Source organism: Equus przewalskii, chromosome 2, assembly GCF_037783145.1.
Source record: "Equus przewalskii isolate Varuska chromosome 2, EquPr2, whole genome shotgun sequence".
NCBI classification, from domain to species: Eukaryota; Metazoa; Chordata; class Mammalia; order Perissodactyla; family Equidae; genus Equus; species Equus przewalskii.
The window spans coordinates 59,076,124-59,103,724 of NC_091832.1; the positions used below are offsets into that span (position 1 = coordinate 59,076,124).

Below are 27,601 nucleotides of genomic sequence, written 5' to 3' on the forward strand. Positions count from 1 at the left end.
AAACAAGAGTGTGAAGTTTGCTGAAGAGAGAATGGGTAAGTTTGCATGAAGAGCCCGAGGGTCTCATGGGAGGGAAGAGACACTCCTTCCCCATCCCCCTGTCCCTAGTAATCTGCAGGGGTGTAGGAGAGTGGCCGCAACCAAGGTCTTCCTGGAGGTGGGAAGGGCAGGAGAGCCCAGAAGTAATAGGACGGTGAGGGTAAGGGAGGGGGGCTGTGGAACCAGCCTTGATGGAGCAACATGGCTGATGGGGATGAGCCTCTGAGTGGTTGAGGTGGCAGATGCTGGAAACCTGGGAGTTCCTACCCCTTCCCCCGCTGTGGGAAGAGCTGTAATGTGGGAGCTCTCTCACCTGGCCAGGAGCCCCCTGGCCAGTCCCAAACCCAAAGAGCCGAGGGCAGGCTGTGCTCCAGCGGAGGCAGCCCCAGGACCGGATGGCTCAGCCACCAACCCCAACCAGCATCCCAAACTTTCCTCACTGAGGCTCCGGGGTGGGACTCCCGTGAGCTGGGGCTTACAGGCAGGCAGGCAGGGGAGGGCAGGACTTGCCTCTCAGGTGACAAGCAGGCACCAGGAATTCTGGGACAGAGAAGGGCAAAGCTAGCTGGGAGAGAGAGACTAGAGCCCTACAAATCTCCCGTGGAGGTGCTTGGGCACTGCACCTGGGGACACCCCCACAGAACTGTTTTCTGAACCCCAAAGCAAAGTCAGGACGCTGGAAACAGGGAGTCATGGCTGCCACGGGCCAGTAAAGAAGTGGGGTGGAAGCCAGATCTGAGCAGGACGAGGAGTCAGTGAGGATGCGAAGACAGCCGACGGAATCCATCTTTTCATGGAGACAAATCCTTGACTGTAGAAGAAAGGAAAGCTATGGGGGCTTGGGTTAGAAGGATATGCAGGATGGGGGGACATGTGAGTGTTCACAGGAAGACCTGAGACTCTTTCCTGGAGGTGGACAGCTGCAGGGAGAGGCTGGAGGGGGGAAGAGATCAAGGTCCCTGAGCTGGTTGGGGGGTGACACCCAGAGCCCAGCCAGAGGGGAGGGGCCGGGAGGAAAGGGACCTGGAAACAGCCACCTCGCAGCAGGTCTTCATGACCTCACAAAGCCGGCACGCTCACTCCCAGGGTTCCAGGAACTCTGAGTCAGTCCTGGCCAGGTCTCCTGGAGCTGGATGCAGGGGCCATGGCACTCCTCACACCCCAGGGATTGAAAAAAGTCTTCCAATGCCAGGTAAAGAGCAAATGTGGCTTCTCCAAGGAAGTTGGCTCGGATCCGTCTAACAGTGAGGTGTGTGCGGGAAGCCGCGCTCGAGGGCGCCTCTCAGGATGGACACCTTGGACAGCACCCCTTCCCACACACCACGTCTGAGGCCCACGACCGGTGCGCAATGCCAGGCCAAAGGCCTCCCAGCCTTGAAGCTTGGGGCTGTTTTCTGGGCCTGCAGTGAAGCCCCTGATGCAGCAGAGCCCACCTGGAGGAAGGAGGAGGCAGGCACGGAGGGAGTGGGCACCTCCACTCCAAGAAGGGCTGGGGGGCCCTGGGGCTGGTCACCCCGGGACCACCTCTCCCAAGGGCCCCTTTGGGATTGCATGCCAACATGTGTAGGGAGTGTGTGTGGTTGTGTATGTGTGTGTGTGTGTGGGGGGACTGTTGCTTTGGGGCAGGGACGAGGGAGAGATTTTATCGGTTTCTCAGAACCCATTGTGAAGCTGAAAGGCGTAAGCAAGGAGGGGCCTGTAGAGGGATGAGGAGCCAACCTGCAGGGCCTGGACCTCTTGCAAGCTCCTTCCAGAACAGGGCATCCACAGAGCGGATCAGGGCACAGCTGCAGACCTCAGCAAGAGGACCCCATGCCAACTGTGCACACAGGCCGGCGTCCGGCCTGCAGCGACGAGCTGACGGGCAGGCAGCAGATGAAGGCTGCCCCGGGCCCCCTCCCCAGCACAGGACACGTGCCCACCACCTTCTCTAGATCTTCCAACAGCAGTCCCATCAGATGCCACCCTGGGGATTGTGAGATCAGGGTTGCTGGGGTCAGGCAGAAAACGGTGGTGCAGGAGAAGCTCCAGGTGTCCCTGGAGGCTGAGGACAGGACTCTGGGCCTCCTTCTGGTACCCAGTCTGCCATCTGTCCGCCCAAGGTCTCCACAGCCAGAGCCTCCCTTTCCCCCAGGGGAGAAACACTCCTGTGTTCAGGGGGTCTCCACTTCATGCCACACCTTCTCTTACACTCTCCTTTAAAGGCGCTTGCTCCTCCTACCTACAAGAACATTGGTGATCTACAAGAGCATTTCTGAAAGGCCAAGTGAACTCTCAAGTACAACGAGTTCTTACCTATAGATAGGAGAAAAGGTACACTGACCAGTCTTTACCCCCTGGCCTGCCAAAGTGCGTGAGTTTTCACCAAGCAAGATACGTTTCTTCTGCTAAAGCACTGCTTCACCAAGCCTCTTCTGAGTCAGTCATTTACATTTTAGTATGAATTTCATCATCACATCAATACCTCTGTGATAGCAAGTTGAGAGTAGGCTCAGAGGGAAGTAAGTTTTAGGGACGAGGAAGAAGGGACCATAATTCAGCACTTGAGGCCTGCTGGAGAGACACAAACACATGCAGTGGCTAGCATGAGAACTCTCAGAGGAAGGAGCAGTACCAGAAAGGAAAGCACATTCCCAGAAAGGGGAGGGGAAACTGTCCAGGAACCAAAGCTTCCTTGTGCCTAGGGGCATCCACATTCCCAGTCATCTGCAGGCTGGTGGGGAGCCCATGCAGGGCCCCCAGCAGTGTCTTGCCCAGTGAAGATGGCATCCTAGTTCTTGGTCACGCCCTCCACCCCGTCTCATGCCTTGCAGAAACCAGAAGGTCGGGAGCACCTCCGGAGACTGCTGCACTGGGAACAGTTTGACGAGCTGAGAGATGCCCGCAGGAGCATCCTGCTGGATATCCTCTACGAGAGCATCATCTTTGCCGTGGGCAAAGGCTTCCCGTGGGTGGAGGTGGCCAAGGTGGTCAAGTTCGCAGAAGAGCTGCTCAGGGAAACCAAAGGTACAAGGCATCCAAGGGAGCTTGCAGGGGGTGGGGGGCGCACAGGACCCCTCTGCAACCCACAGCCCCAGGAGCCCTCTGAGGAGCCTGGAGCCCCTTCCTTTCTTTCCCTGGCATTTAGCCTCCTCACATGCTCATAAACAGGGTCCCTGTCCAGGCTTTCTGGAAAGTAGAGCAAACAGAATATCCTTGCTGAGCCTTTACACTAATCTCCCTGGCTAAAAATCTTGTACCACTCCAAGCTGTTCACACAGCAGCCGGGGTGTTTGCCTCTCAGTCAGTCATTTACAGTTTAGTATGAATTTCATCATCAGCTCAATACCTTTGGGATAGGTAGTTGAGGGTAGTCTCAGAGGGAAGTAAAATTTTGTTTTAGAGAGGACAGAGGAGGGAGCATGATTCAGAATTTTTGTTTTGTTTCTGCTTAACATAAATCAAACATGTCACTCCTCTGCTTAAAATACTTCATTGACTTCCCATTGTACTCCTGAAAGACTGCAAATTGTTCCTGGTATCAGGGTTTGCTCTGCTGGATATTTTGGAGGAATCCTTCATAAGCATCAGCTTGCTGGCAGGGATGGGGGAATAACAATCAGGTGAGTTTACAGAGGGACCCTCTCTCCACCCCTGCTCCGTCTTGGGGTTCATGAAAAGAAGATGAGCATCTCTCTCTCCCTGGGACTCCATGGCACGAGGGGATGTGGTCACATTCGTCCACCTCTTGGGCTGTGAGGTGCAGGTTCATTCATAAGCAAATATATGGAGCAGCCCCCCTATGGCTACCATCATAATAATACTTGGCCAAGAATCACCAATGGGTGCTAAAGCCAGCAGGTGAATGCTTGATGAGAAATGGGATGTTTACATACTTCCTGAGAAGCTCCCCACACATCCTTACTGATCACAAAGGGGAAAAGAAGACTTTTACAGCGAGGGAGTCTGGCAGACACCTCCTTGATAAAATGCTCCATGAGTGAGAGAACACACTGAGAATACCCTGCCCCTTGGCAGGATGCAAAAGGACCACCCAGCATCCTTCTGTGACGGTTCTAGCGAAGACGCAGAACCTGATCTAACCATGAGAAAACGTCAAATTAGGCGCACTGAACAAAGTCCCTCTCCGGTAAGCTTCAAGGACATTAAGGTCATGAGAACCAAGGAAAGACAGGAACTGTTCTCAATTGAAAGATACTGAGGAGACGCAGCCATGAAATGTGACATGTGGCCCCCATTTGGGTTCTTTTGCTATAAAGAACATTATTGGGACAACTGGAGAAACCTGAACGAGGCCTGGGGATCAGACAGGAGTGATGTGTCAAGGGTGATCCCCCGCGTCTGATGGTCGTGGTGACGCGAATGTCCTTGTGTCAGGAAAGGCACACGGAAGGATTCTAGGATGACGAGGCGTCATGCAGGCCACTTATTCTTCAAGTAGTTTGGCAGAAATTTCCTTGTACAATTTTTTTTCCAGTTTTATTGAGATATAATTGACATATAACGATGTGTAAGTTTAAGGTATGCAACATAATGAATTGATACACATATATATTGCGAAATGATTACCACAGCGAGTTTAGCTAACATCCATCACCTCACCCAGTTACAAAGAGTTTTTCTTGTGATAAGGACTTTTAAGGTCTACTCTCTTAGCAACTTTCAAATATACAATATGTGTTGTTAACTGTAGTCACCATGCTGTACCTGACATCCCCAGGACTTCTATATCTTATTGCCGGAAGTTTGTACATTTTGCCCCTGTTCATCCATTTTGCCCATCCCCCACCCACCTCTGGCAACCACCAGTCGGTTTTCTGTTTCCATGAGTTCAGCTTTTCAGATTCCACAGGTAAGTGAGATTAGATGGTATTTGTCTTTCTCTTTCTGACTTCTCTTACTTAGCATTATGCTCTCAAGGTTTATCATGTCACAAACGGTAGGATTCCTTTCTTTTTCATGTCTGAATAATATTCCTGTGTGTGTGTGTGTGTGTCCTACATTTTCTCCATCCATCCATCAGTGGGCACACAGGTTGTTTCCATGTCTTGGCTGTGACAACTGTGAACAATGCTGCAGTGAACACGGGCTGCAGACATCCCTTCAAGACAGTGATTTCATTTCTTTGGGATATATACCCAGACATGGGTTTGCTATATCACGTGGTAGCTCTATTTTTAACTTCTTGAGGAAACTCCATACTGTTTTCCATAGTGGCCGCACCAATTTACATTCCCACCAACAGTGCACGAGGGTTCCCTTTTCTCCACATCCTCGCCAGCACTTGTTATTGCTTGTCTTTTTGATGATGGCCATTCTAACAGGTGTGAGATGATACCTCATTGTGGTTTTGATTTGCATTTCCCTGATGACTAGTGACATTGAGCATCTTTTCCTGTACCTGTTGACTATTTGAACATCTTCCTTGGGAAAATGTCTATTCAGGTACTTTTCCCATTTTTTAATTGGAATATTTGGATTTTTGCTATTGAGTTGTATGAGTTCCTCATGTATTTTGTATATTAACCCTTTATCAGATATGTGGTTTGCAAATATTTTCTTTCAGTCCACAGGTTGCCTTTTCATTTTGTTGATCATTCCTTTTGCTGTACAGGAGCTTTTTAGTTTCATGTAGTTCCACTTGTCTCTTTTTACTTTTGTTGTCTGTGCTTTAGTTGTCATATCCAAAAAATCATTCCCAAGACCAACGTCAAGATTTTCCCTGTCTTCTTCTGGGAGTTTTATGGTTTCAGATTGTATTATTTTTTCATAGACTTTAATTTTTAGAGCAGTTTTAAGTTCACAGCAAAACAGAGCAGAAAGCACAGAGATTTCCCACAGAAACCTTGCCCTGAACACATGCACAGCCTGCCCCATCATCAGCATCTTTCACCATTGTCACCACTGATGAACCTACACTGACAAGTCATTATCACCCAGAGTCCATGGGTTACATTAGGGTTCCTGCTTGGTGTTATACATCCTATGGGTTTGGGCAAATGTATAATGACTGTAGAACAGTTTCACTGCCCTAAAAACCTCTGTGCTCCCCCTATTCATCCCTTCCTCCCCCCCAACCCCTGGCAACCACTGATCTTTTTACTGTCTCCATAGTTTTGCCTTTTCCAGAATGTCATAGAGGTGGAATCATACAATGTGTAGCCCTTTCAGATTGGCTTCTTTCACTTAGTAACATGCACTTAAGTTTCCTTCATGTCTTTACATGGCTTGACAGCTCATTTCTTTTTGGCACTGAGCAACATTCCATTGTCTGGATGTGCCATGGTTTATGTATTCATTCACCCACCAAAGGGCACCTTGGTTGCTTCCAAGTTTTTGCAATTATGAATAAAGCTGCAATAAATATTTGTGTGCACATTTTTGTGTGGACATAAGTTTCCAGATCCTTTGCGTAAATACCAAGGAGTGAGATTGCTGGATCATATGCTAAGAGTAGGTTTAGTTTTGTACGAAACTGTCAAACTGTCTTCCAAAGTGGCTGTGCCATTCTGCATCCCCACCAGCACAGCATGAGAGCTCCTGCTGCTCCACATCCTCACCAGCATTCACTGTTGTCTGTGTTCTGGATTTCAGCCATTGGTATGTAGTGGTATCTCATTGTTTTAATTTGCATCTCCCTGATGACAAACGTGAAGGATCTTTGCATGTGCTCCTTTGCCATCAGGATTTCTTCTTTGGTGAGGTGTCTGTTAAGGTCTTTACCCACTTTTCAATCAGGTTGTTTTCTTATTATTTAAGAGTTCTTTATATATTTTGCTTAACAGTCCTTTATCAGATGTGTTTTTTGCAAATATTCTCTCTCAGTCTGTGGCATGTCTTCTCATTCTCCTGACAGTGCTTTTGCAAAGCAGAGTTTTGAAACTTAATGAACTCGAGATCATCAATTCTTCTTTCATGGACCACACCTTTGATGTTGTAGCTAACAAGTCATTACCACACCCAAGGTCATCTAGATTTTATCCTATGATATCTTCTAGAGGTTTAATAGTTTTGTATTTTACATTTAGCTATTTGACCCATTTTGAGTTAATTATTGTGATGAGTGTAAGGTCTGTGTCTACATTTAGTCTTTTGCACGTGGATGTCCAATTGTTCTGGCACTACTTGGTGAAAAGATTATCTTTACTCATTGAATTGCCTTTGCTTCTTCATCAAAGATCAGTTGACTATATTAATGTGGGTCTATTTCTGAGCTCTCTATTATGCTCCATTGATCCATTTGTCTATTCTTTTGCCAATACCACACTGTCCTGATTGTGTACTCTTTTTGAAACTTTTCTTTATTTTGAAATCATTTTTTTAAGTATACTATTTTTTTTAATGTGTGGCACATTTGAGGCCCTCCTCTGTCCTTCTGACCAAGCAAACAGGATGCAGGGTGCCCTGTCCCTGACGCATGATGTCCCCAGCCCCGATGCACCCAGAGCTCACCCACCAGTCACATCAGCAGCACATCCGTGTCCTTCTCTGATCTCACCACTTTCACCATCTCCTCGTCCATCACCCTTTCTAACCCACCTCCATCCTTGACTCGTCCACTGCTTTCAAATCTTGTACTTCTGCACCATTCGCCAAATGACACAATGATTTTTTTCAGACACAGATAAAATTCCATCACTCCCCTGCTTCCAGCCACTCCGTGTTCCCATCGCACTTCTTGTGTGCACTCAGATCAGCCTCTTTTTATTTCCACGCTGCCCGTGTGCCCTTCCACTTCTCTCCTCCAGGCCAGCGTTCCCACCCAGTGGTCCCAGTCTTGAAGCCTTGAGCAAGACATGGCATTGCTCATGGCTTGTTTTCAGAGATCCTGAGGAAATTTCATTCACCCCCAGTCACCCCCAGCCCCCACCCCCGAGGTCTTACTGGCATCCTTCTGGGTCCCCTGCTCACAGCAACGCATGCGTACCAGAGTTCAACCCCATCGGGTGAGCTCTGCAGTGGCTCGTGGCCAGAACAAACACTGACGAGCGGGAAGAAGAATGTCAGCCCCAAGCAGGTGGGAACTCGGGCTCTTTCAAGTTTCCATCAGAGCCTTCCTCAGCCGAGCCCATGAAAAACATTCGACGATGATGCAAGCCAACTCCATGCCGAGGAGATCAGATTGCTCTGGAGTTTTTGGCCTCTCTGGTTATCACGCACCTTGCCAACAGCCTATCTACGTCTCGGAGACTCCTAAAACCCTAGAGCAGGTAGGAGACTTGGTGATCAGAAAACTCCCTCTGCTTCAGGGATCCCCTCAACCAGCCAACGAGGTTCTTCCAGCCTCTGCTGACATGTCCAGGTGACAGGGAGTTCCCTCCTCCTGAGGCAATTCATTCCGTTGTACAATCACTCTCGTTACTAGGAAGCTGCTTGTTCTATCCAGTTCCATCTGCCTTTCGTACCTCATACTGAATGCTCAGAGTCTGTCCTCTAGCAGAGTGCAGGCCCCGCTGACATTTAATGAGTCTTATATGATGCGACTGTCATGGCTTCACATCTAGACTAGACATCCTCAGTGCCTTTTATGAGCACCTGGCACCTGGATTTCTGCAGCTACATCCTCTCTGGGTTCCCGCACACATGTTCACTGTCCTCCTGCCTGCCATGGCTGTCTCGTTCATCCTTCTCAAACTGGTTTCCCTCGAGCCGTCCTCCTTCCTTCTCTTCAAATCTAAACTCCTCCCCAAAGACCTATGATTGGACAGCACGGAAGGCGGGACCATGGGGAGGCATGAACTCCTGGAGCGGAGTCTTCACCGTCTTCACTTTTGTCCCCTCTACCCATCCCCCCAGTGCCAAACAACACATGTGGCACACAGTGAGTGTTGCACGAAGAAACAACTGAATGAATGAATGAATGAATGAATGGGTAGGTTCTTGAGGCCCATGGAGATGGTACATTCTGTATGCAGAGAGGCAGGTACAGGACCTGCCTCATCCCAGGGTTCCTTCCTTGAGGGCTGCACGTCCAGGTGACGTGAGAGGCAGCATGGAACAGTGATTCACCAGACTCTGCAGTCAGGAGATCTGGGTTCAAATCCCACCTCCATCACTTATTACTGTGTAACCTTGAAAACTTAACTTTACCTCTCTGTGCCTTTGTTTCCTCACCTGTAAAATGAGGGAAATAATAATTCCAACTGCCAGGGCAGGTGGAAGGGTTCAAAGAGAAGGGCATACAAAACACACAGCAGAGTGACAGGTACAGAATAAGTGCTCGACAAGTGTTCGCTCCCACATGTCCACCCCTCAGGGAGGTGAGGTGGGCTATGAACACAATGCTAATGGTCCAGGACAAGAAGTTGCTGTATGCTGCGCCTCAGGGGCCTCGCTGTCTGTGCTCTTTTTTGTCTTCCCCTCACCCTCAGGCAGGACTGCAGATGTTTCGGCTAAAGTTCACTCTGGTCTGTCATTTTTGAAAGGTAGCTTGTCCAGGGATTTTTCTTTTTTGAGGAAGATTAGCCCTGAGCTAACATCTGCTGCCAATCCTCCTCTTTTTGCTGAGGAAGACTGGTCCTGAGCTAACATCCATGCCCATCTTCCTCTACTTTATTTGTGGGACACCTACCCAAGCATGTCATGCCAAGCAGCGCCATGTCTACACCCGGGATCCGAACCAGTGAACCCCGGCCTCCAAAGAGGAACGTCCGCACTTAACCGCTGCACCACTGGGCCGGTCCCTCTCCAGGGAGTTTTTGTTTGTTTGTTTAACTGGGGGCTAAGCTGGCTGAGTTCTGTTTGCATACTAGATAACAAAGTTGGCAGACAGCATTTAAGGAGGGTCGTATTTGCACAATGATTCAGAGCTCTGCCAGGACAGCCCCAGCTCGGCTCATCTCTGGCCCAATTGAGCCTCAGTCCCGGGAGGGAAAGGGCGGCCTGAGCAAAGGCAGAGGCCGACTCTGTCCTGGCAAACGGCTCACCAGGACGTTCCCGTCTCAACTCCACGCCAGACGAAAGAGTCCTTTCGTCGGCACCGCCTCTGCCAGCCTCCAGGAAGCGCTGGGCCGGTCCCATCCTGCTGTGTCCTTGGGGTCGAGGGTGAAGTCATCAGCACAGCACAGAGGGACAGAAGACTGCCAGCTCTGTCTTGGAGGGAGGAAGTCACAGGAAGGGGCAAATTCTGCATCCCCTGGCTGAGGCTCCTGGAGAGGAGACAGGAGAGATGTTGGGGCACAATGGGGACCCTGAGGTCTTCTCCTTCGCCTTTGGGAGCTGCAGAGAGTTAGGGTGCCCAGGAGGCCCTGCACTTCTTCTTTCTGACTGCACAGCCTCCCCAGCCTCAGGCCTCACTTAGTGGAAAGTTGAGGGCCAGAGGCTTGCGAGCCAGCGCATGTGCTTGCCCAGGGCCCACACCTACCTGCTCACCTGCAAAGCCTTCTGCACCAACCTCCTGCACCACCTGCTCACCTGCGGAGCCTTCTGTGTCAGCCACTTTGCAGCTTCTGACTCTTGTCATCATCAATGTCTGGCGGGCACTGGCCTCTCTCTGATGATCCACCTAGACTTCTGAGCTGGGCAGAATGCCTTTCCTGCTGGCCTGGCCCCCAAACACTGGGGTTGAGAGGAAGTGGGCCTTGATGACCCATCAGTGCAGGCATGAGGCGACCAGGCGAGTTCCCGATGAAGTGCGATACATCACTGGTATCTGCGGTTCCACCCATGGCCACTCCCGATTCTCTAGGAAATGTCATCCAGGCAGCTGTAGGATGGGAGGCAGCCACCCCTCCCGCCCCCCATGGCCTGGGGCTGGCAGGAGGCAAATATGCCCTCCTGCACGAACTCTTCCTCCCAGCACACTCATGGCCATGTCCAGGGTCTACCCTGCCAGCCCCCAAGGGCCCCCCACTGCGTGCGGGAGCCTCCAGCGACTCAGGACCAGCTGGAGCAGACAGCAGGCACCCCTTCACGTGAGCAAGGTGGCTGCTCCTGCGGCCTTCTCCAGGGCTGCCTGAACCTGACACCCCTCAGACTAAACTGGAGGAGGGGCCTTTGGAGGCAACCTCTTTATTGATGGAGAGTGGAAGTTTCCACAGAGGCCACTGACTGACATCTTGGAAGAGCATTTCTTGGGGCAACTGAGCAACTGTCACTTCAGAGATACCTCCCGGAGCATACCGGTCTGCTCAGGCGGCCGTGATAAAGTACCGCAAACTGGCTGTTTCCAACAACAGAGATTTATTTTCTCACGGTTCTGGGTCTGGAAGTCCAAGATGAAGGTGTTGGCAGGGTTGATTTCTCACTAGGCCTCTCTCCTTGGCGTGCAGACGGCCGTCTTCCCACTGTGTCCTCACATGGTCTTCCCTCTGTGCGTCTGTGTCCTCATCTCGTATAAAGACATCAGTCACATCAGTTTAGGGCCCACCCACATGACCTCATTTAACCGTAACTACCTCTTGAAAGACCCTATCTCTAAGGACAGTCACATTCTGAGATCCCGGGGGTTAGGACTTCAATAGATGAACTGGTGTAGGGGGAAAGCGAGCGCAGAGAACAGCGTGTTAATCCAGCCTGTAACACGGAGTGCAGTCCCAGCTGACCAGGTGAGACTGTGCCATAGAAACCCCCCCAACCTTCCCCGAGGGACCATGCATCCTGCAGAGGGAGGAACAGGGAGGGCTCCGCGATCCTGGCATTTTCACATGCAGTGTCTGTAATCCTCACCGTGACCTTGCATCTCAGCCACTCTTCTAAAGATGAAGAAACTAGGGCCTAGAGAGTTTAAGTAACTTGCCCCAGGTTGCACCTCTAGGAAGTGGGTTAGGATTTGAACCCAGGCCTGTCTGATGGCAGAGCACACACCCCACCATGAGACCTTCTATCTTGATCAGAGAGATCTGTACACAGGGCACTCAAGGGCTCAAGAAGCATGAAGCCAGGGAGAGCACCCTGCGGAGAGTGGACTGAGGCTGCTGGTATGCAGGAAGAGCTGAGCACCTGGAAGAACCAGGTGAACACCTTGGGGCTGGGTTCCTAACTGGGTCACCTGTTACTTACTCACAGCCTGGGCCTGGGATCCTGGCCCCCAGCAGGCCGGCTCCAGTCTGGCATGTGGCCCAGGCCCAGCTGAGAGGGTGAGCTGTGCATGTTGGCTAATGTGTTCTGGCCTGGATGTGTCACCTGTGTGTGGCCAGATGGTACTGGTGCCCTTGAGACCTCCGGCCCTTTGGAGTGACCCCATGCCCTACCTCTAACTTCCCATGTCCTTCCTTGGTCAGCTGGACTTGCTGCTCAGTTTCAGAGCCCCTCCACATCAGAGAGGACAAGGTATGGGTATGCAGCGGCTGATTCTGTCTCGGTACAGTGCCATGTCCCTGAGACGCGGGACTGCTTGGTCATTCTCATCTCAAGAATGATGGTGACAAGGATGACGAGGAGGAACCAAAGTCAGCACTCCCCTCACCAAACCTGAGACAGCTGCAGAGCTTGGCCAGGAGGTGCCCGCAGCACCCCAGATGTGGCTACAGGGGATTGTCAGCTCCGTGGAAATCACCGTAGCTTCTTAGCATCAAAAGGGACCCAAGAGGTCACCTGATCCAAGCCGTCCCCCATCACCACCACCACACACACATTACTCAGGACACCAGCCAGATGCCTCCTCACGCCTCAAGACAAGACCCACTCCGCTGATAAAGCTCTTGCTTCTAGAAAGTTCTTCCTGCTGCTAAACTGAAATCTGATTCTCTGAGCCATCCAAATGATAGCTCCTGTTCTGTCCTCTGAACACTGCCCCACTCATTCAGACATTCTCCAGCAAGCACGGCCAGAGCACTGGGCTATGGGGTGGGGAAGAGAGGTCATCCACTCAGCAGTCACAATGTGCTAAGCTCTTTGAGTGGATCACCTCATTTAATGTTCTCAGCAATCTTGGGTGGGTGGGTACTATTGTCCCCATTTCACGATGATGCAAGTGAGTTTCAGAGAGGTTAGGTAACTTGCAAATTGTCACACAGAAAAGGGCAGGACCAACATTAACCCTGAGACCTTCTGGCCCCGGAATCTGTCCTTCCTGCAAAAGTTCTGTGGCACTAACCATGCAACTTCTTGAGGAAGGGGGGTGAGGAACAGTGAGGGGTGCATCTGCTAAGCAGACAAATAGGGGGTCCACTATGGGCAAAGAGAACAACTTGGGAAAAAGCCCAGGACAACCTTTAAAGTATACGGCCCTGTGTTTGCCCTTTGAGTCCTAGAGAGGAAACCTGTAAAAGACAACAAAATCTTTCTAATCCTAGTGTTTGGGCAAATTTTTCTTTTAATGTGACTATTGGTTTATCTTAAAAACAAAAATGAAAACCTAGTGGATGGCAAAACAGTAGGGTGTTCCTCAAAAAATTAGATCTAGAATTACATATGATCCAGCAATTCCACTTCTGGGTACACACCCAAAAGAACTGAAAGCAGAGCCTCAGAGATAAATACCCATGTTCGCGGCAGCAGTATTCACAACAGCGAAAAGGTGGACGCACCCCGCGTCCAGCAACAGAGGAATGGATAAACCAAATGTGGTCTATCCATACAATGGAATATTATTCAGCCTTACAAAGAAAGGAAGTTCTGACATGTGCTGCAGCGTGGATGACCCTTGAAGACACAATGCCAAATGAAATAAGCCAGTCCCAAAAGGACAAATACCGTATGATTCCAACAGTATGAAGTACCTAGAGTAGTCAAAGTCACAGAGACAGTAGAACGGTGGTTGTCAGGCTAGGAGGAGGGGCTCAGAGGGAGTTAGTGTTTAAGAGGTCCAGAGTTTCAGTTTTACAAGATGAGAAAAGTCCTGGAGGTGGACGGTGGTGATGGTTGTACAACAAGGCGGATGGACCTAATGCCGCTGAAATGTACACTTAAAAATGGTTAAAATGGTAAGTTTTATGTTGTGTATATTTTACCGCAATAAAATTAAAATTGGAAAGCCCTAGTGGAAGTACTATAGTTCTGTTTATCCCATATATCTTCCATTTTCTCCTCAAAAATGCTGCAAGAGCTGTGGTCTACTCATCCTGGAGATAGAGAATCTGGGTTTGAGTCCTGATTTTATATAAGATTTCTAAGCCTCAGCTTCCTCATCTGTTAAATGGCAGCAATCACCTATTTCATGGGTTGACTGTCATCAATTAAATAAATTGATAAGATAATTAAAATGCTTTAAAACTGTAAAGTAGCACGCTGGTGCAGGTTGGTGAGCTTAGCATTGGGCAGCAACCACGTGTTCAGAGCTTTCTGGAAAGATCCTTTGGGTTTGGGAAATCTAGTCTATTCTAGCAGGCTCCTGCCACTGAGGAGCTCACAATAGAGGGAAGAGAAGAGGATGCCCAAGAGATGCTGGGGAGAGCTATGAACTGTCAATTTATTCAGTCAATGGTCTGACTGGGAGGGCTGCTCCTTCCCCGGTCCTCTGCAACCCGGTAACTGGGGACCCAGCTGACTTGCAGCCATCCTTCCCTCTCATCAGACACGTGACCAGGAAAGAAAGCACACCTGCATCCCATGCCCCACCCCCCAGCAAGGTAAAGAGAGCTGCAAGGTAAGGACCTCAGAGGGTCTGGACTGAGGAAACCCAGTCTGTAGGATGCACTGCCTGAGGGCCATGCTGCGCCCTCTGGAAAGCCAGAGTGGAAGAGCTTACAGGCCCCAGGGAGCTGGAATGCCAGAAGAGTCTTCATGATGATGACCACGTTATTTACTGAGTGCTCACTGAGCACCAGGCACTGTGGGAAGCACTGCACACATGCGCCCTCATCTAACGCTATGAGGTGGGCATTTTTAATGCCTCCATTTTGTGGATAAGAATACTGACGTCGCACAACCAGAGGCACTCACAACTAGAATATACAACTATGTACCAGGAGGCTTTGGGGAGAAGAAGAAGAAAATAAAAAAGAACACTGATGCCAGAGAGGCCAAATAGCCCGTGCAAGTGATTAAGAAAGAGAAGCCAGATGTGAGCCCACATCGGTCTGAACGCCCAGGCCGTGCTCCCACCTGGCACGCCGCATCGCCCCTCATGGAGGGGCCGAGCTCTCAGGAACGACCCCAGCGTCAACAAGTCTTCAGTTCAAGGGCTGCCCTAGGCTCACTGGTGGCCACGTGACTGTGAACCTTGGTGGGGAACAGGGCTCATGGCCAGGGAGCCGCAGTGCTGTCAGGTCCTTGGTCCTGTGATCATAGGGCAGCAAGGAAGGTCCATCTCCAACCATTTGGTGGCCCTCTGACCAATCCCAGGGGATCTGATGAGGTCTGCAGGGGTGCTGCTGGCCCTCCTCCCAAGATGGGGGCTGTCAGGCCAAAGCAGATGGCCCTCTCTCCTCTCCCTGCAGATCACCAGGCAGCTCCACCACTGGACTCCCCTGGAAAGGAGTGCTCCCAAAGGAACTGCTTGGTCTGCGCTGGGAGGAGGGCAGGCCCACAGCCCAGAGAGCTCGAGACAGGCAGGAGCCATAGGGAGCGGTCTCAAGCAAGGGGGAAGCTCCCGGGCTCTCACCCTAGATTCCTGCCATCCCAGGGCCAGCAGTCAGCAGGGCAGCCACAGAGCAAACTCCCAAGACCCCTGTCTCCTGGCCCTGCTCATCCCTTCCCCGGGCAGGCGCTGCCCCAGCCCACCCTTCTGAGAAGTTTCTGACCCAGCAAGAAACTCTAGGGCCAGGTGGGCAATGACGGGAAGCAGAACGAGTCTCTTTCCCCACACGGCAATGGTGACAGGGGTGCAACCCCACTGCCATGTCCCAGACCCCTGACCCCTGGTTGGAGCTCCTGACTTTGATCCTGACTTCACCACAGCGAGCCTTAGGCAAGTCCCTTCCTTTCTCTGGGCCTCTAAAGGACTAGACTAGCTCAAAATGTTCAACCTTTTTGGCCATTTGCTGAGCCCATTAGCAGATTTTACTGAGTCCGTTAGCATATTAAGGGCTCTGTTTAATTTCTCTTGATCCAACATGTCTTCACAGTCTCTGGTCGTGGAACATTTATTTCTGTGTAATACTATTGCAGAACATCCTTTGGAAACCTGTAACTGAGAGGGTTGGGGGATCTTCCAGTGTCCACCTCCAAGGGTCTACAAAGAGAGCCCCAAGGCGCCTGGCGCTGGATGGCTGACAGCGGCTCTGCCACTCACCAGCTGTGTGCCCTTGAGTAAATCCCTTGACCTCTTTGAGCCTCAGTTTCTCTCACAGGTGAAGTGGGGATGGTGCCTCCACCTGTCCCACAGAGCTGGCGGGGGGTTGGGCGGAGCCTGAGGTGACCCAGGACATGCGGAGCACGGGGGGAGCTCCCTAGACAAGAGTCCTCTGTGCTTCAAGGAAAGCACAGCCTGTCTTCTGAGCTGCACTGTCCTCAGTGCCGCGGGGTGAACTAGTTTGGCAGCCTTCCCAAGAACAGAAAGGTGGGCAGGGGCAGCGTTCAGGGCTCAGGATGGGGGTGGAGGTCATGGGTCTTGTACCTCATCATCTTCCCACTATCCCAGCCAGCCCTGGTAGGCGCTCAGGTATTTGGAAAGGTAAGCTGGGCCAGGCTGCTGTCTGACTTGGTCTCTCCCCTTGGAGCCAAGGCAGGGACAAGGAAACTGGTTTGTCTGTGGCACCAGTGGCCCCTGGAGCCTCCCCTCACACCCACCCAAAAGGAACAGCCCCTCTTCACCGTGCCCAGCCTCACCAGGATGTGGGGCATCTGCCTTGCTCTCACCCAGCTCCAGACCCCGCAGGCGAGGGCGGTGGGAGGCGCCCAGAGTGTCTGGTCCAAGCCCAGTGCCTTTTTGCCCTGATTCTGGGGCATCTGGTGCTGCCATCCCACCCCCGCTCTTCCCCTCCTGCTTGCTCTCCTCCTCCACCCTGGAGCGCATCCCTGCACAGGTGCTGGCCTCCAGGGGCCTGGGGACTGTCTTCAGGAAGTTCCCAGCAGCCAATGCAAATGAAGGCCACTCCCTGTTATTGAAGAGCAACTTGCAGGTACAGATCTGTCTCCCACAGCCACAGGCTTCTCCCTGAGACTTAATCCTCGGCTTTCTGAGTCATCCGGGACTTCTCGACCTGCGGCAAACGGGAGAGTGGTCTGGGGGCCAAGAAAGGGTCTCGGGAGCCAGCTGGGTGCCATCTTAGCTGAAACCTAGATCTGGTTGAAGGAGTGTCTTGGGGCTGAAAGTTAGCATTCAGCCCCGGGCCCCCTTCCCTCTTGACCTGTGACAAGGTTCACACTGTGTTTTATGACCTCTAGGCTGAGGCCATAGCTCATGCCTGTTGTAGGACGTCTGGCAGGATGGCAGGCAGCTGGCAGCACCTGTACACGTTGGCTGAGGGCACTCAGCAGGACTGGGCCCGCAGACTTCTTGACTCAAACCTGGGCTCTGTGCATGGCTGCAGACCAGGGACTGGCCTTGGCAAACGAGGCAGTCATGGCCACCCAAAGTGACCCGAAAAGAGGCAGGTGACCCAAGCCCCATGCGCTGCCAGGCCAGGCTGGAGGGGGAGAGATCTGCAAGACCTCTGGATAAGAGGAGCTGGGATGACTCACCTCAGGAAGCTCACCTGGGGCCTGGAGTCGCCTCCCCACAGGCCTGGAGTCCAGCTCTGACCACCAGAAACAGAAATGGATGACCTCACCCTGCTCCCCAACCCTCTGGGATTCCTTTACGGGTCGTCCCTGCCCTCCTCCAGGCCCCACCACCATTCCTCTGAAATACTTGTGTGACCTCCCGCTTCTCTGCTCAACACCCCTGAGCGGCTCCACAGCTCCCTGCGCGCTTCTCCACTCTGCTTTCAGGAATTTGATGATTCTCTCTAAGCACACTCTCTGCAGAAAAAAATGCGCATGCCAAATTCTGAATGCAGTTCCAGGATGCCCCCGCGGGTCCAGAAGCCCATCCTTGGATGTCCTCAGGTTTCATGCATTCCAGTTAGAGAGTCCAGCTTCTGGGATGAAGTCTCACTCTTTCACGTGGCACACATGAGCCCGCCCTTTGCAAACTGAAGACCTCAAGTCCTTCTGTGCCGCCAGCCAGTCCCCCAGACTCCAGCTCTGCCTCCCAGAAACTGCCAACCACGTGGCTCCATGCGCCTGCGCACGCCGTAGTCTCACCGCTCGCCTCCCGCCTTCGTCTCTGCTATGCCTCCTCCCGGGTGCCCCTTCCCACTGTCTTCTTCCAAACTACTCTGTGGCCTTCTACACTGGGCTCCGGCGTCGGCTCTGCAGGAAACTTTCCTCCGCTCCCCGCCGCCAGCATCCCGGTCAACGCGCCTCCCCTCCCCCATGCGGGCACCTGCCGGCCCTCTGGGGTATTGTTCCCCGCCCCCCCACCCCCAACTCCTTCACCGGTTGTGCCCTACGTCTGGGCACTCACTTGCGTGTTGCTGCTGGAGGAGTCCTCAACTCTTGTTATGTAGTTACGTAATGTACACGAGCGCCATAAAATAAAACGAAACTATATACTCTGTGTCATTTTAAACCACCCCTCTCCAAAAGCAAAAAGGAGTAAAACCAAATGCCCACCGAATCCGAGGCTCACCCCTGCGCAGGAAGGGACTCAGCAGCCGTGTCACAGGTGAGGGGACGGGGGTCCTGAGGGCAGGCGCCACATGGCGCGGTCACTCGGTGGAGCAGCAGGGAGTTTGGGGCTTTGGCTCCATCCTTCTGCCCGTTGTTTATTTCCTGATTCAGCGGCCCGTGTATGTCAACATCTGAGTTCTCTTGGCTCTGCCTGGCTCATAACTCCCATCAGAGTCCAGAGGCAGCAATTTTCAAACCTGGAACCAGGCTTTTTTGAGATGGTGCTGTGAAGGGGGATTTGTATTTTTAGAAAGCTCTGGGTGATTCTGGAACACAGGGCTCCCTCTGGCCTCAGTCCCCTCCCCACTGCCAACCTGGGACCCAGGTTCAGGGGTGGACGGGTTCCTGGGATCAAAGGCCTGACTGGCCAAAATGCACAGGTCGTCCCAGTGCCAGCTGGGTCGCCATGACACGGGTGAGAAGCTGTGAGAATCAGATGAGAAAATGGGGAGGAAGGTGCCTTGCACACTGTGGCACGCTAAATCAGCGTCTCAACCTTTTTTTATGATTGCTTCCCTTAGGAGCCATTTTACTTTTTAAAATATTTTATGTGCGTGATTCCCGCCCCACCGCCAGCTCTACTGAGCTATAACTGACAAACAAAAATTTGACAATTTGTCAGTAATTGAAAATAAGTATTTAAATGCACATAATGTTTTGATATACGTATACATTGTGAAATGATTACCACGATCAGACTAATTAACACATCCACCGCCTCACACAGTTACCACATTTATTTGTAGTGAAAACATTTAAGATCTACTCTCTTAATTTCAAGTATACAAAACAGTATCATTAGCTACAGGCACCACGTTGTGCATTAGATCTCCAGAACTTACTCATCTTGCACAGCTGTAAGTTCGTGCCTTCTGACCATCTCCCCATTCCTCTCCCCAGCCCCTGGCAACACCATTCTGCTCCCTGCTTCTGTGAGTTCCACTTTTTTACATTCCACATAGAAATGGGATCATGCAGTCTTTGTCTTTCTGTGTCTTGCTTGTTTCAATTAGCATAATGTCCTCCAGGTCCATCCATGCTGTCGCAAACGACAAGATTTCCTTCTTTTTTAAGGCTGAATAACATTCCATTGTGTGTGTGTGTGTATCTATCTACTTGTCTATCTATCTATAGAGAGAAGAATTTCTTTAACCATTCGTCCATCGACAGATGCTTTTCTTGTCTCCATATCTTGGCTACAGTAAAAGATGCTGCCTTGAAGATACCTCTTCAGGATCCTGGTTTCGTCTCCTTTGGGTGTACACTCAGGATTGGCATTGCTGGATCATATTGAGAAGCTGTTTAAGACACTTTTCTCTAATCTCCCACCCCTATTAAATTCTGTATATCTAATTATATACTCTATGTATATCTATTTTATACATATATGAAGCTTTTTGTATTCGATGCAGGGTTAAAGATGACTAAAATTTTTAAGTCAAATTAAAAATTAAAAAGCTATCACCATCTAACTTAACATTATAACTGCACTCTCTGAGTAACTTTTGATGTAATTTGTTTACTTACATAAATTGTAATTGTCAAATAACACATGCAAAAATTACATATGTCAAATTCCATAAGCAATTTATATAAATATATAATGATCATAGCAATGCAATCAAATCTTAAAAGATCATTCAAATCTGTTTTCCTAGCAAAACAATTGACAAAATTAATTTCTTAAAAATTATTTTCATTAAACGTAACTTTCAACTTTTGCTTGATATGGCAAAATAACTAGTTTCTAGGGGGTGTGGGGTGGGGTGGCTGGAGAGGCCTTTGTGGGATCGTGGCACTCCTGGGGGTGAGGAGAGAGTCCTGTGTAGGGAACGGCATCCTGGGCTGAGGCCAGTGTGCCAGGAGCAGAGGGAGAGGGGGAGAGGAGAAACTGAGTCAGAAGGAAGGGATGGATGGGCCTCTGGACAACTTAAGCTTTCACAGTGTAAAGTATGACAGGCAGATCATGATCTGACTCATGTCTTGAAAGGGTCATTGTTTTAATAGCATCTTAGGATGAAGACCAAATTCCTCCCATAGGGGCTTATGTGGCCCTGCACTGCCCAGTCCCTGTTCACCTCCCAGCCTCATTGAGAACGAGGTGGCCCCCACACTGGTTGCTCTCTAGCATACCAACTCGCCATCCTAACTTTTCAGTTCCTCAAATGTGCAATGCTTTCTCCAATCGCGGGGCCTTTGCACACGCTGTCCTCCCTGCCTGCTTCACTCTTTCTCACCTCTCTTTGCCCAGTAACTCCTCTGATACTGCCCGTCTCAGCTCCTTCATCACTTCCTCAGGGAACCACTCCCTGACTTCCCTGAGAAGGTCACTTCCTCCTCTTGGGTGCCCGCCCAGCCCTGTGTGGCACTGAGCAGAGTTACACCAGCTGTGTGCTTTCTCCCTATCCCTTCCCTGCCTCCCTGGGACCTGGAAGAGTTCTGCGCACATGGAAAGCCCCTAAAAAAATATCTGTTGAGTGGATAAATGAACAGCCCCTTCACTGCACTTAACGTATCAGAATGTGTCCCTTTACTCACTCACTATCTGTCGGCTCCGACAGTGCACAGAGCCCTGAGCTGGGGCTGAGATTAAGAGGTGGATGTCATCTGCCAACTGTCTCCTCTTCCCCAGATCAGAAGCTCTCTGAGGGCAGGGGTCAAGTTGGAGGTGAACGTCCACCTGTATTGTATTCTGTTGGCAGCCCCACCACTCCCCACGTGTCCTTCATAAGAACCCAGGAGTCGTGCAGGTCTCCATCACGCCCCACATCTGACCCTCAGTCCTGCCTCTCATTCTGCTCCTTCCCCCACGCCTGCTGGCCTGGCACTCTCAGACCACGGCAACTCCCACCTGGACTGGGTCACTGTCTCCCCACAGGCCACCACATGACCGTCAATGTGACTGAGCTCAAGGCAAGCATAACCACGTCTACAACCTGCCTACACCCCTGGGCAGGCCCTGCACTGCCAAGGATTCAAGGCCCTGGCTTCTGAACACAGCATTCAAGGCCCTCCCATCTGTCTTCCACCCACCTCTCCCCTCAAAGCTTGCCATTTTCTGCCTCCATCTTTAGGCGCCAACAACAACAAACCCTGTCTTGTTCCCCACCCATGCCATGCAGCTTCTTGCCTCTCTGCTCTCACTCACGCTGTACCCATGAAGTGCCTCCCCCACCGTCTTTTCTGGCTCAGTCTCACTCAGCTCCTGAGATACAGCTCATGTGTCATCTTCTCCAAGAAAACCCCTATCCTCAACGGAGCATTGTCTTTCACCTGATTCTGTTCCTCTTTACCCATGTACTGTAACATCTGCTTGCGCATCTCTCCTGTAAGCACTTTGAGGGCAAAGGATGTGTCTTATTTATCATTGTATTGCCAGAACCTAGCATAGTGCCTAGTAATTAATAGATGCTCAGTAAGAGTTTGACAAATTAATCTTGGATGGATGTATGGACGGATCAATGGATGGATGGAGTGATGGATGGATGGATGGAGATGGATGGATGGATGGTTGGATAGATGATGGATGAATGAATGGATGAAGAGGTGGATGCATGAATGATGGATCAATGGATGGATGGAGAGATAGATGGATGAACAGATTGATGGAGAGATGGAGGGAAGGAAGGATAGATGGGCCAGGAGAGACTTTTCTCACAGGGCAGAAACAAACTCCTTCTCCTCCAGAATTTATTGATTATTACCTTGTAGCAGGCTCTGTACAAGGCACTTGGATATGTCATCCCTCTTGATCCTCCCAACAATCCTACAAAGTATGTACAATCATCCCCCATTTTACATTTGAGGGAGCGAAGGCCCAAGTGTCAAGGCTAGGAAGGGACAGGGCTGTCTGAGGCCTCCCAACCCAGTGCCCTTCCCCTATGCTACCCTGAGACTGGAGCACCCTCTCAGGCCTCTGAGCCTGCTGATTTCCCTTGAAAGAAGGGGAAAGCGCAGCCCACCCCCCTTTAATTCTGCACGACACAGAGGCCTCCATTCTTCCCTCCCTCAGGAGACTGAAGCCTAAATCCAAAGGACACTTTCCAGCATACTCTCACAAAGCTCAAAGTGGAGTGATGCTCCATGTGCTGATATTTCTCTGAGACAGCGATGCCTCTACCCTCTTGGTACTCTGGGGAGATTTACGGTAAATGCTCCCACTCAAGGCCAAGAGCGAGGAGCCAAAGTGAACATAGGATGGGGGTGGGGAAGACTTGAAAAACAACCGTGTGGGCGACCCTGAGACAGCCACTCCTGAAGCAGCAGGGAGCACCCTAGCTGCCAGGGCGGGGGAGAGGGGGTGAGAGACTCATGCAGGGGAGACAAGGGAGGGGACCTGAAGGCAGGTGGGCCTCCACTCCAGGAGGGAAGCCAGCCTCCCTACATTCAGCACTTGGTCTCCGTCTCCAGAGATGGAAATGGGGGATCCACAAAAGCAGGTGACTTGGGGGTACCCTGGCCCAAGCTTCCATCCTGCAGAGGTGGACACTGAGCCAGGGAACAGGAGAGCCTCAGATGAGTTCACAGTGTGCCTCAGGGATGGTGCCTGGGTGAGGACCCAGGTCTCCTCACACAGGGACCATGCTCTCTCTCTGTCCCTTGTCTCGCCTCTCTCTCTGCTTGGTTCTGTTCCCCAGAGCACGCACATTGCTTAGCCCTGATCCTTTACTGAACCACCCCCTGTGTTAAGACTCAGTCATATGTGAGTTCTGCCTCCCTGCCCACTACCCTGTGCCTCTGATGGAGTGGCGGGAAGAGGAGTGAACGGGAGCAGATGGGGAAGAAGGCCCACCCTCTGAGGATCCTTGCCCGTGAGGCTCCCCTCAGAGCTGATGTCTGCACGGTATAAACAAAGTTTGCCTGACGGTGACACAAGTCTTCAGTACAATGGTCACCTGGACCTCTGTCTCTCCATCATCTCACGCTCCACTTTTATCAGAATCCCCTTATTACACTCTCATCTCCTTCCCAAAGGGTTTGAAGTGGAAACAATATAAAGCACAAATGAACTAAGTCTTTAAAACAAGAGCTAAAAGTTAAAATATAGGTAAGGAGTGGGATAATCATATAAGAAAAAATGGGATAAATGTAAATTGCTACATAAAATTGGCTCTGAGCTTCCTAGAAGCCAAGGTAAAAAGGGCAATGTGATACACTACATAGCTTTCAGGAGCTAATAAATAGTAATATAGACTAGCTGGTAGGACTTGGGCTCTGGGGTCAGAGCCTATATTGATCAGCTATTGATGCAGCTTTACCCTGGTTCACACTCAATGCCTGGCCCTTCTGTGCCCACAGGCTCCTCCATCACTGAGGCTGTGACAATTTTGGGAAACAAGCTCAGAGATTACCAGGGACAGTTCAACACCATGCACCTGGTGGACCTCTGCGACTACTTCCACAACACCTTCATCTACCACTACAGACTCTACCAGTATGTCCTGGGCCAGGACCAGGAAGTCAACCTGACCGTCACCCACCTGGTGGTGTGTGTGCCGCCCCAGCCCCTCCCGCTGGCTGAGGGCGTGGACAGGGAAACCTGGAAGCACGAGCAGCAGGTGGGCGAGCTCAGCCTGGCTGAGGCACAGAAGCACACCAACGTGCTGCTCCTGAAGGAGGCACTGCACCTGGAGCAGGAGCACCTGCTAGAGAGCATGTTCTCGGAGAGGTCCTGGCAGCGGAGCCAGGTTCTGAAGAGAGAGGTAAGGCTGTGCTGGCGAGGGGGGAGGATGCTCATCTGCCACGTGCAAACGCCCGTTCCTGCCAAGAGAACGTCCAGGCTGGAGTCGGATGCACAGGCAGAATCCAGTTGTCTGCACACAGGGAGGGGGCAAAAGAGACAGACAGTCACTGAGCATCTACTGCACACTTTGTGTGCACGTTTCACAAAACGTCCCTGTGAGTATAATTCATGTCCCCATTTTAATGATGAGACAACTGAGGCTCAGAAAATGTAATCAACCCGCCCACGGTCACTGAGCTAGCACGTGGTAGAATTCACATTTGGGCTAAGGTCTGCCTAACCCGAAAGTCCAAGTTCTTTTCACTGCATCTTCGATTGGTGACAGATTCCACCACAGTCTCTCTGTGCCCTTCGTCTGCCTGCAGGGCCAGTATCCATCAAGGCCTCGGGGGACGATAAAGGAAGGGCCATGAGGGACAGCTCAGGGTGGGTGATATGGTGAGGTAGGCTAAGGGGTAGGGCCAGTGGTCCAGGGTCAACCTAGAAAAGTCTGGTCTGTGGATCTGAGAAAGTGGGCTGCTGTCTTGATGGGTCTCAAGGACGACTCGGGCTCCAGGAGCCAGAGTCTCCCATGGCCAGCTCTTCAGTAAATGATGACTGGCTGGGCCCAGGGCAGCCAACTTCTCGAGGGCCTGGCTGAGTCTAAATTTATTTTTTAACTATACATAGGCACTGATATCATCATTGTTGCATCATCCTTGAACAAAGAAACAAGTATGTGCGTGTGTGTGTATATACACGTGTGCATGTGTTGGGGAGGGGGTGGTGCTGGCATGGGGGTACGGCATTGCAGGTCTGTGTGTTCCAAAAGGGTTTGGCTTCTGAATTGTCAGCCAGAGTGAATGGCACTGGGAAGTTCTCTTTTAAATACATATAAAACATTGGAAAAATCTCTAAAGAACAATTAATAGAATAGAATGAATGATATTCTTCTAAGATAGATGAAAAGCACGTTGGGCTGCTACATAATCTTAGTACATTAAGACGTCCAGCGGGGACCTGACAGAACGCAAGCAATAGCCTGTCTTCACCTCCTTCGGGGCACCTTACTCTGGAAGATGTGGGCAAGGCCTGGGGTGGGAGGAGCTGCCTCTCCTCCGGCTCCTGCTCCCCCACACAGATGCTCTTCCCTGCTGCCCCCCAGCTACCCTGCGGCTTCCTTTACTTTGCTGCTGGTCCCTGCCTGGTGGAGCTTGTGGGCTGGAGTCCCCTCTGCTATGTGCCCCTGGTGGTGTGCCTGAGCTGGGCACACTCACACCACAGAACAAACATGGTGCATCCTCTCGGAACACAATCCTTCCCAAGGACCTAAGGGAAGAACGTTATTTTTACATAAAAACAACCAAGGAGACGCTCTGAGGTAAATGCAAGATTTTGTATGAGACTCTAAGTCAAAATACGAGATCTCAAAGAAATGTCCTCTAGGCAACTGGATGCTCGAAGCGTGTCCCCCGGCGTCCTCGGGACAAGCATGAACTCTCCTCTGCTGTTGGATTGCTCAGGCAGGGAGCTTGGAAAAATGCAGTTACCTGGTCCATAGCTCCAGGGTTCCATGATGCCATGATCCGGATTAAGATGACAGAGAGGTTCTCCTGTTTAACATGGTGGATGGTGGCTGAGTTTCCCTTCTTCCTGTGGCTGACTAGTTGGGGGCCATGCCCACTCTCTGAGCACTTTCCCCTGTCTGTCCGATGGAGCCTGCTCCCAGAACTTTGAGATGTGAGGATGAGATGGGGGAGGAGGGGAAGGAAGGCGGTTGATCTCCAACTGGAACCTGCGTTGACCAGAAAGTAGGGGATCTGGAACTGTATGGGCCCAGAACAAGGTAGTACTAAAGGACACAGTCAAACATGGTGATTGCCAGAGTGGACCTGAGGGAGAGGGAATGAAGCCATCACTGGAACCTAAAAAGAGAGCAGGAGCTGTAGGAGAGGGCCTTGGGACAGCAGGCATGCCTGTAGAAGGAGACCATGGTCATGGCCAACCCACAGCTGTTCGGGAAGAGGGTGAGAGGCTTCACTCTCCTCCCATCCTCCCGTCTCCTCCAGGACCTCCCATTGGCTGAACTCAATCAGAAGTCAGAGGTCAAGGTAGCCAGTTGACGCAGCCCTTATAAGTCAGCCTCCCAGCGCACAGAGTAGGGCGCAGAGGAGACCTGGAGGGGGCACGGACGGTCCTAGCACACAGAAAATGGAGGGGGCTGAGTTGAGAATTGGATCCTGTCGAGGAACTCTGTCTGCGACAGCCTCAGCCTTCCCCAGAGCCCCGTTCACCAGCCATGTCCTGTTTCTTCCAGGAGTTAGAAAATCTCATCAACGAGGCCATTCGCATCCAGATGGAGCATCTGAAGGAGCTGCTGCAGTATGAGATCCAGACGACTTTTGATATTTTGGACCTGAGACTTCAGAAGAAGACTTTAAATCTCAACGCCCCTATCCCTTTCCCCCTCTCAGTCACTGCTCAGCCAGGGCCAGAGGGGTCTCCTCAGTTCTCCAAACCAAACCAAGAGAAGAAGGCGAAAGCAAAGAAGGAGAAGGCCCTGGGGCTGTGACTGAGGAAGAGCCATTGACAACCAGGAAAGCCTCCTGCCATGCGCTCAGCACCAAGAGATCAGAGATTTCTTACAATTAAAAGAAGCATAACAACACCCACCATCTTCTCTCTATCTTCTTTTTGGAAACCATCTTCCACCGCCTGAAAATCCAACGCAGATGGATTTTCCCCACACAGCGGAAGAAAGCTGTCCTTCTCTGCTCAGCACGGAGCTTTGTGCTCAGTGTGCAGGCAAACAGCACTTGTTGACTCAGCTTAGACGCTGAGGACAGAACTACCACCAGTGAGTTTAAGCAGGTAAGGGCGAGGGTGACAGCAGACACCAGGAGGTATCCCATGCTGGCACGGAGAGACCCCAGGGCCTGAGATTCTGTTTCCTTTCTGAGATTCGTACAACAGGACTGACTGAGCGCAGCCTGCTCTGTGCGTGCTGGTCTCCCTGCTGGATGACCCAGAGCCGCGAGCCTCCGGAAAACTCTTCCTTCTCTGAGAATCGACACTGTGTAGACGGAGGCAGGGAAACAAGCGCAGTCCGAGCACTCAGAGACCTGGCTTTGAACCCAGCTCTCCCACTGGTCTACTGCGTGACCTTGCCCGTGTCCCTTTTGTCTCTGGGCCCCAGCTGTCTCTTCTTCAAGTGGAAGAGCTGCTGGCTGCTGTCTAAGGCCCCTCTCCTACTCTAACATCCTAGGAGAGAGATGAAGCAAGGTTTGCTACTCCCATTTTGCA

General features: G+C 51.3%; 2 protein-coding genes across 2 annotated transcripts in view; one reads left to right on the plus strand and one right to left on the minus strand.

Moving 5' to 3' along the window:
* The window catches only part of LOC103554788 (RP1 like 1), a 124,588-nt gene that overhangs the window by 68,501 nt on the left and 28,486 nt on the right, over nt 1-27,601 (minus strand). The window lies entirely within an intron of this gene.
* Nucleotides 1,043-26,970, plus strand: C2H8orf74 (chromosome 2 C8orf74 homolog). Its single transcript, XM_008526032.2, has 4 exons — nt 1,043-1,231; nt 2,853-3,045; nt 23,875-24,278; nt 26,616-26,970. The coding sequence occupies exons 1-4, from the start codon at nt 1,184-1,186 to the stop codon at nt 26,868-26,870; spliced, it is 900 nt and encodes a 299-aa protein (XP_008524254.1). The 5' UTR covers nt 1,043-1,183; the 3' UTR covers nt 26,871-26,970.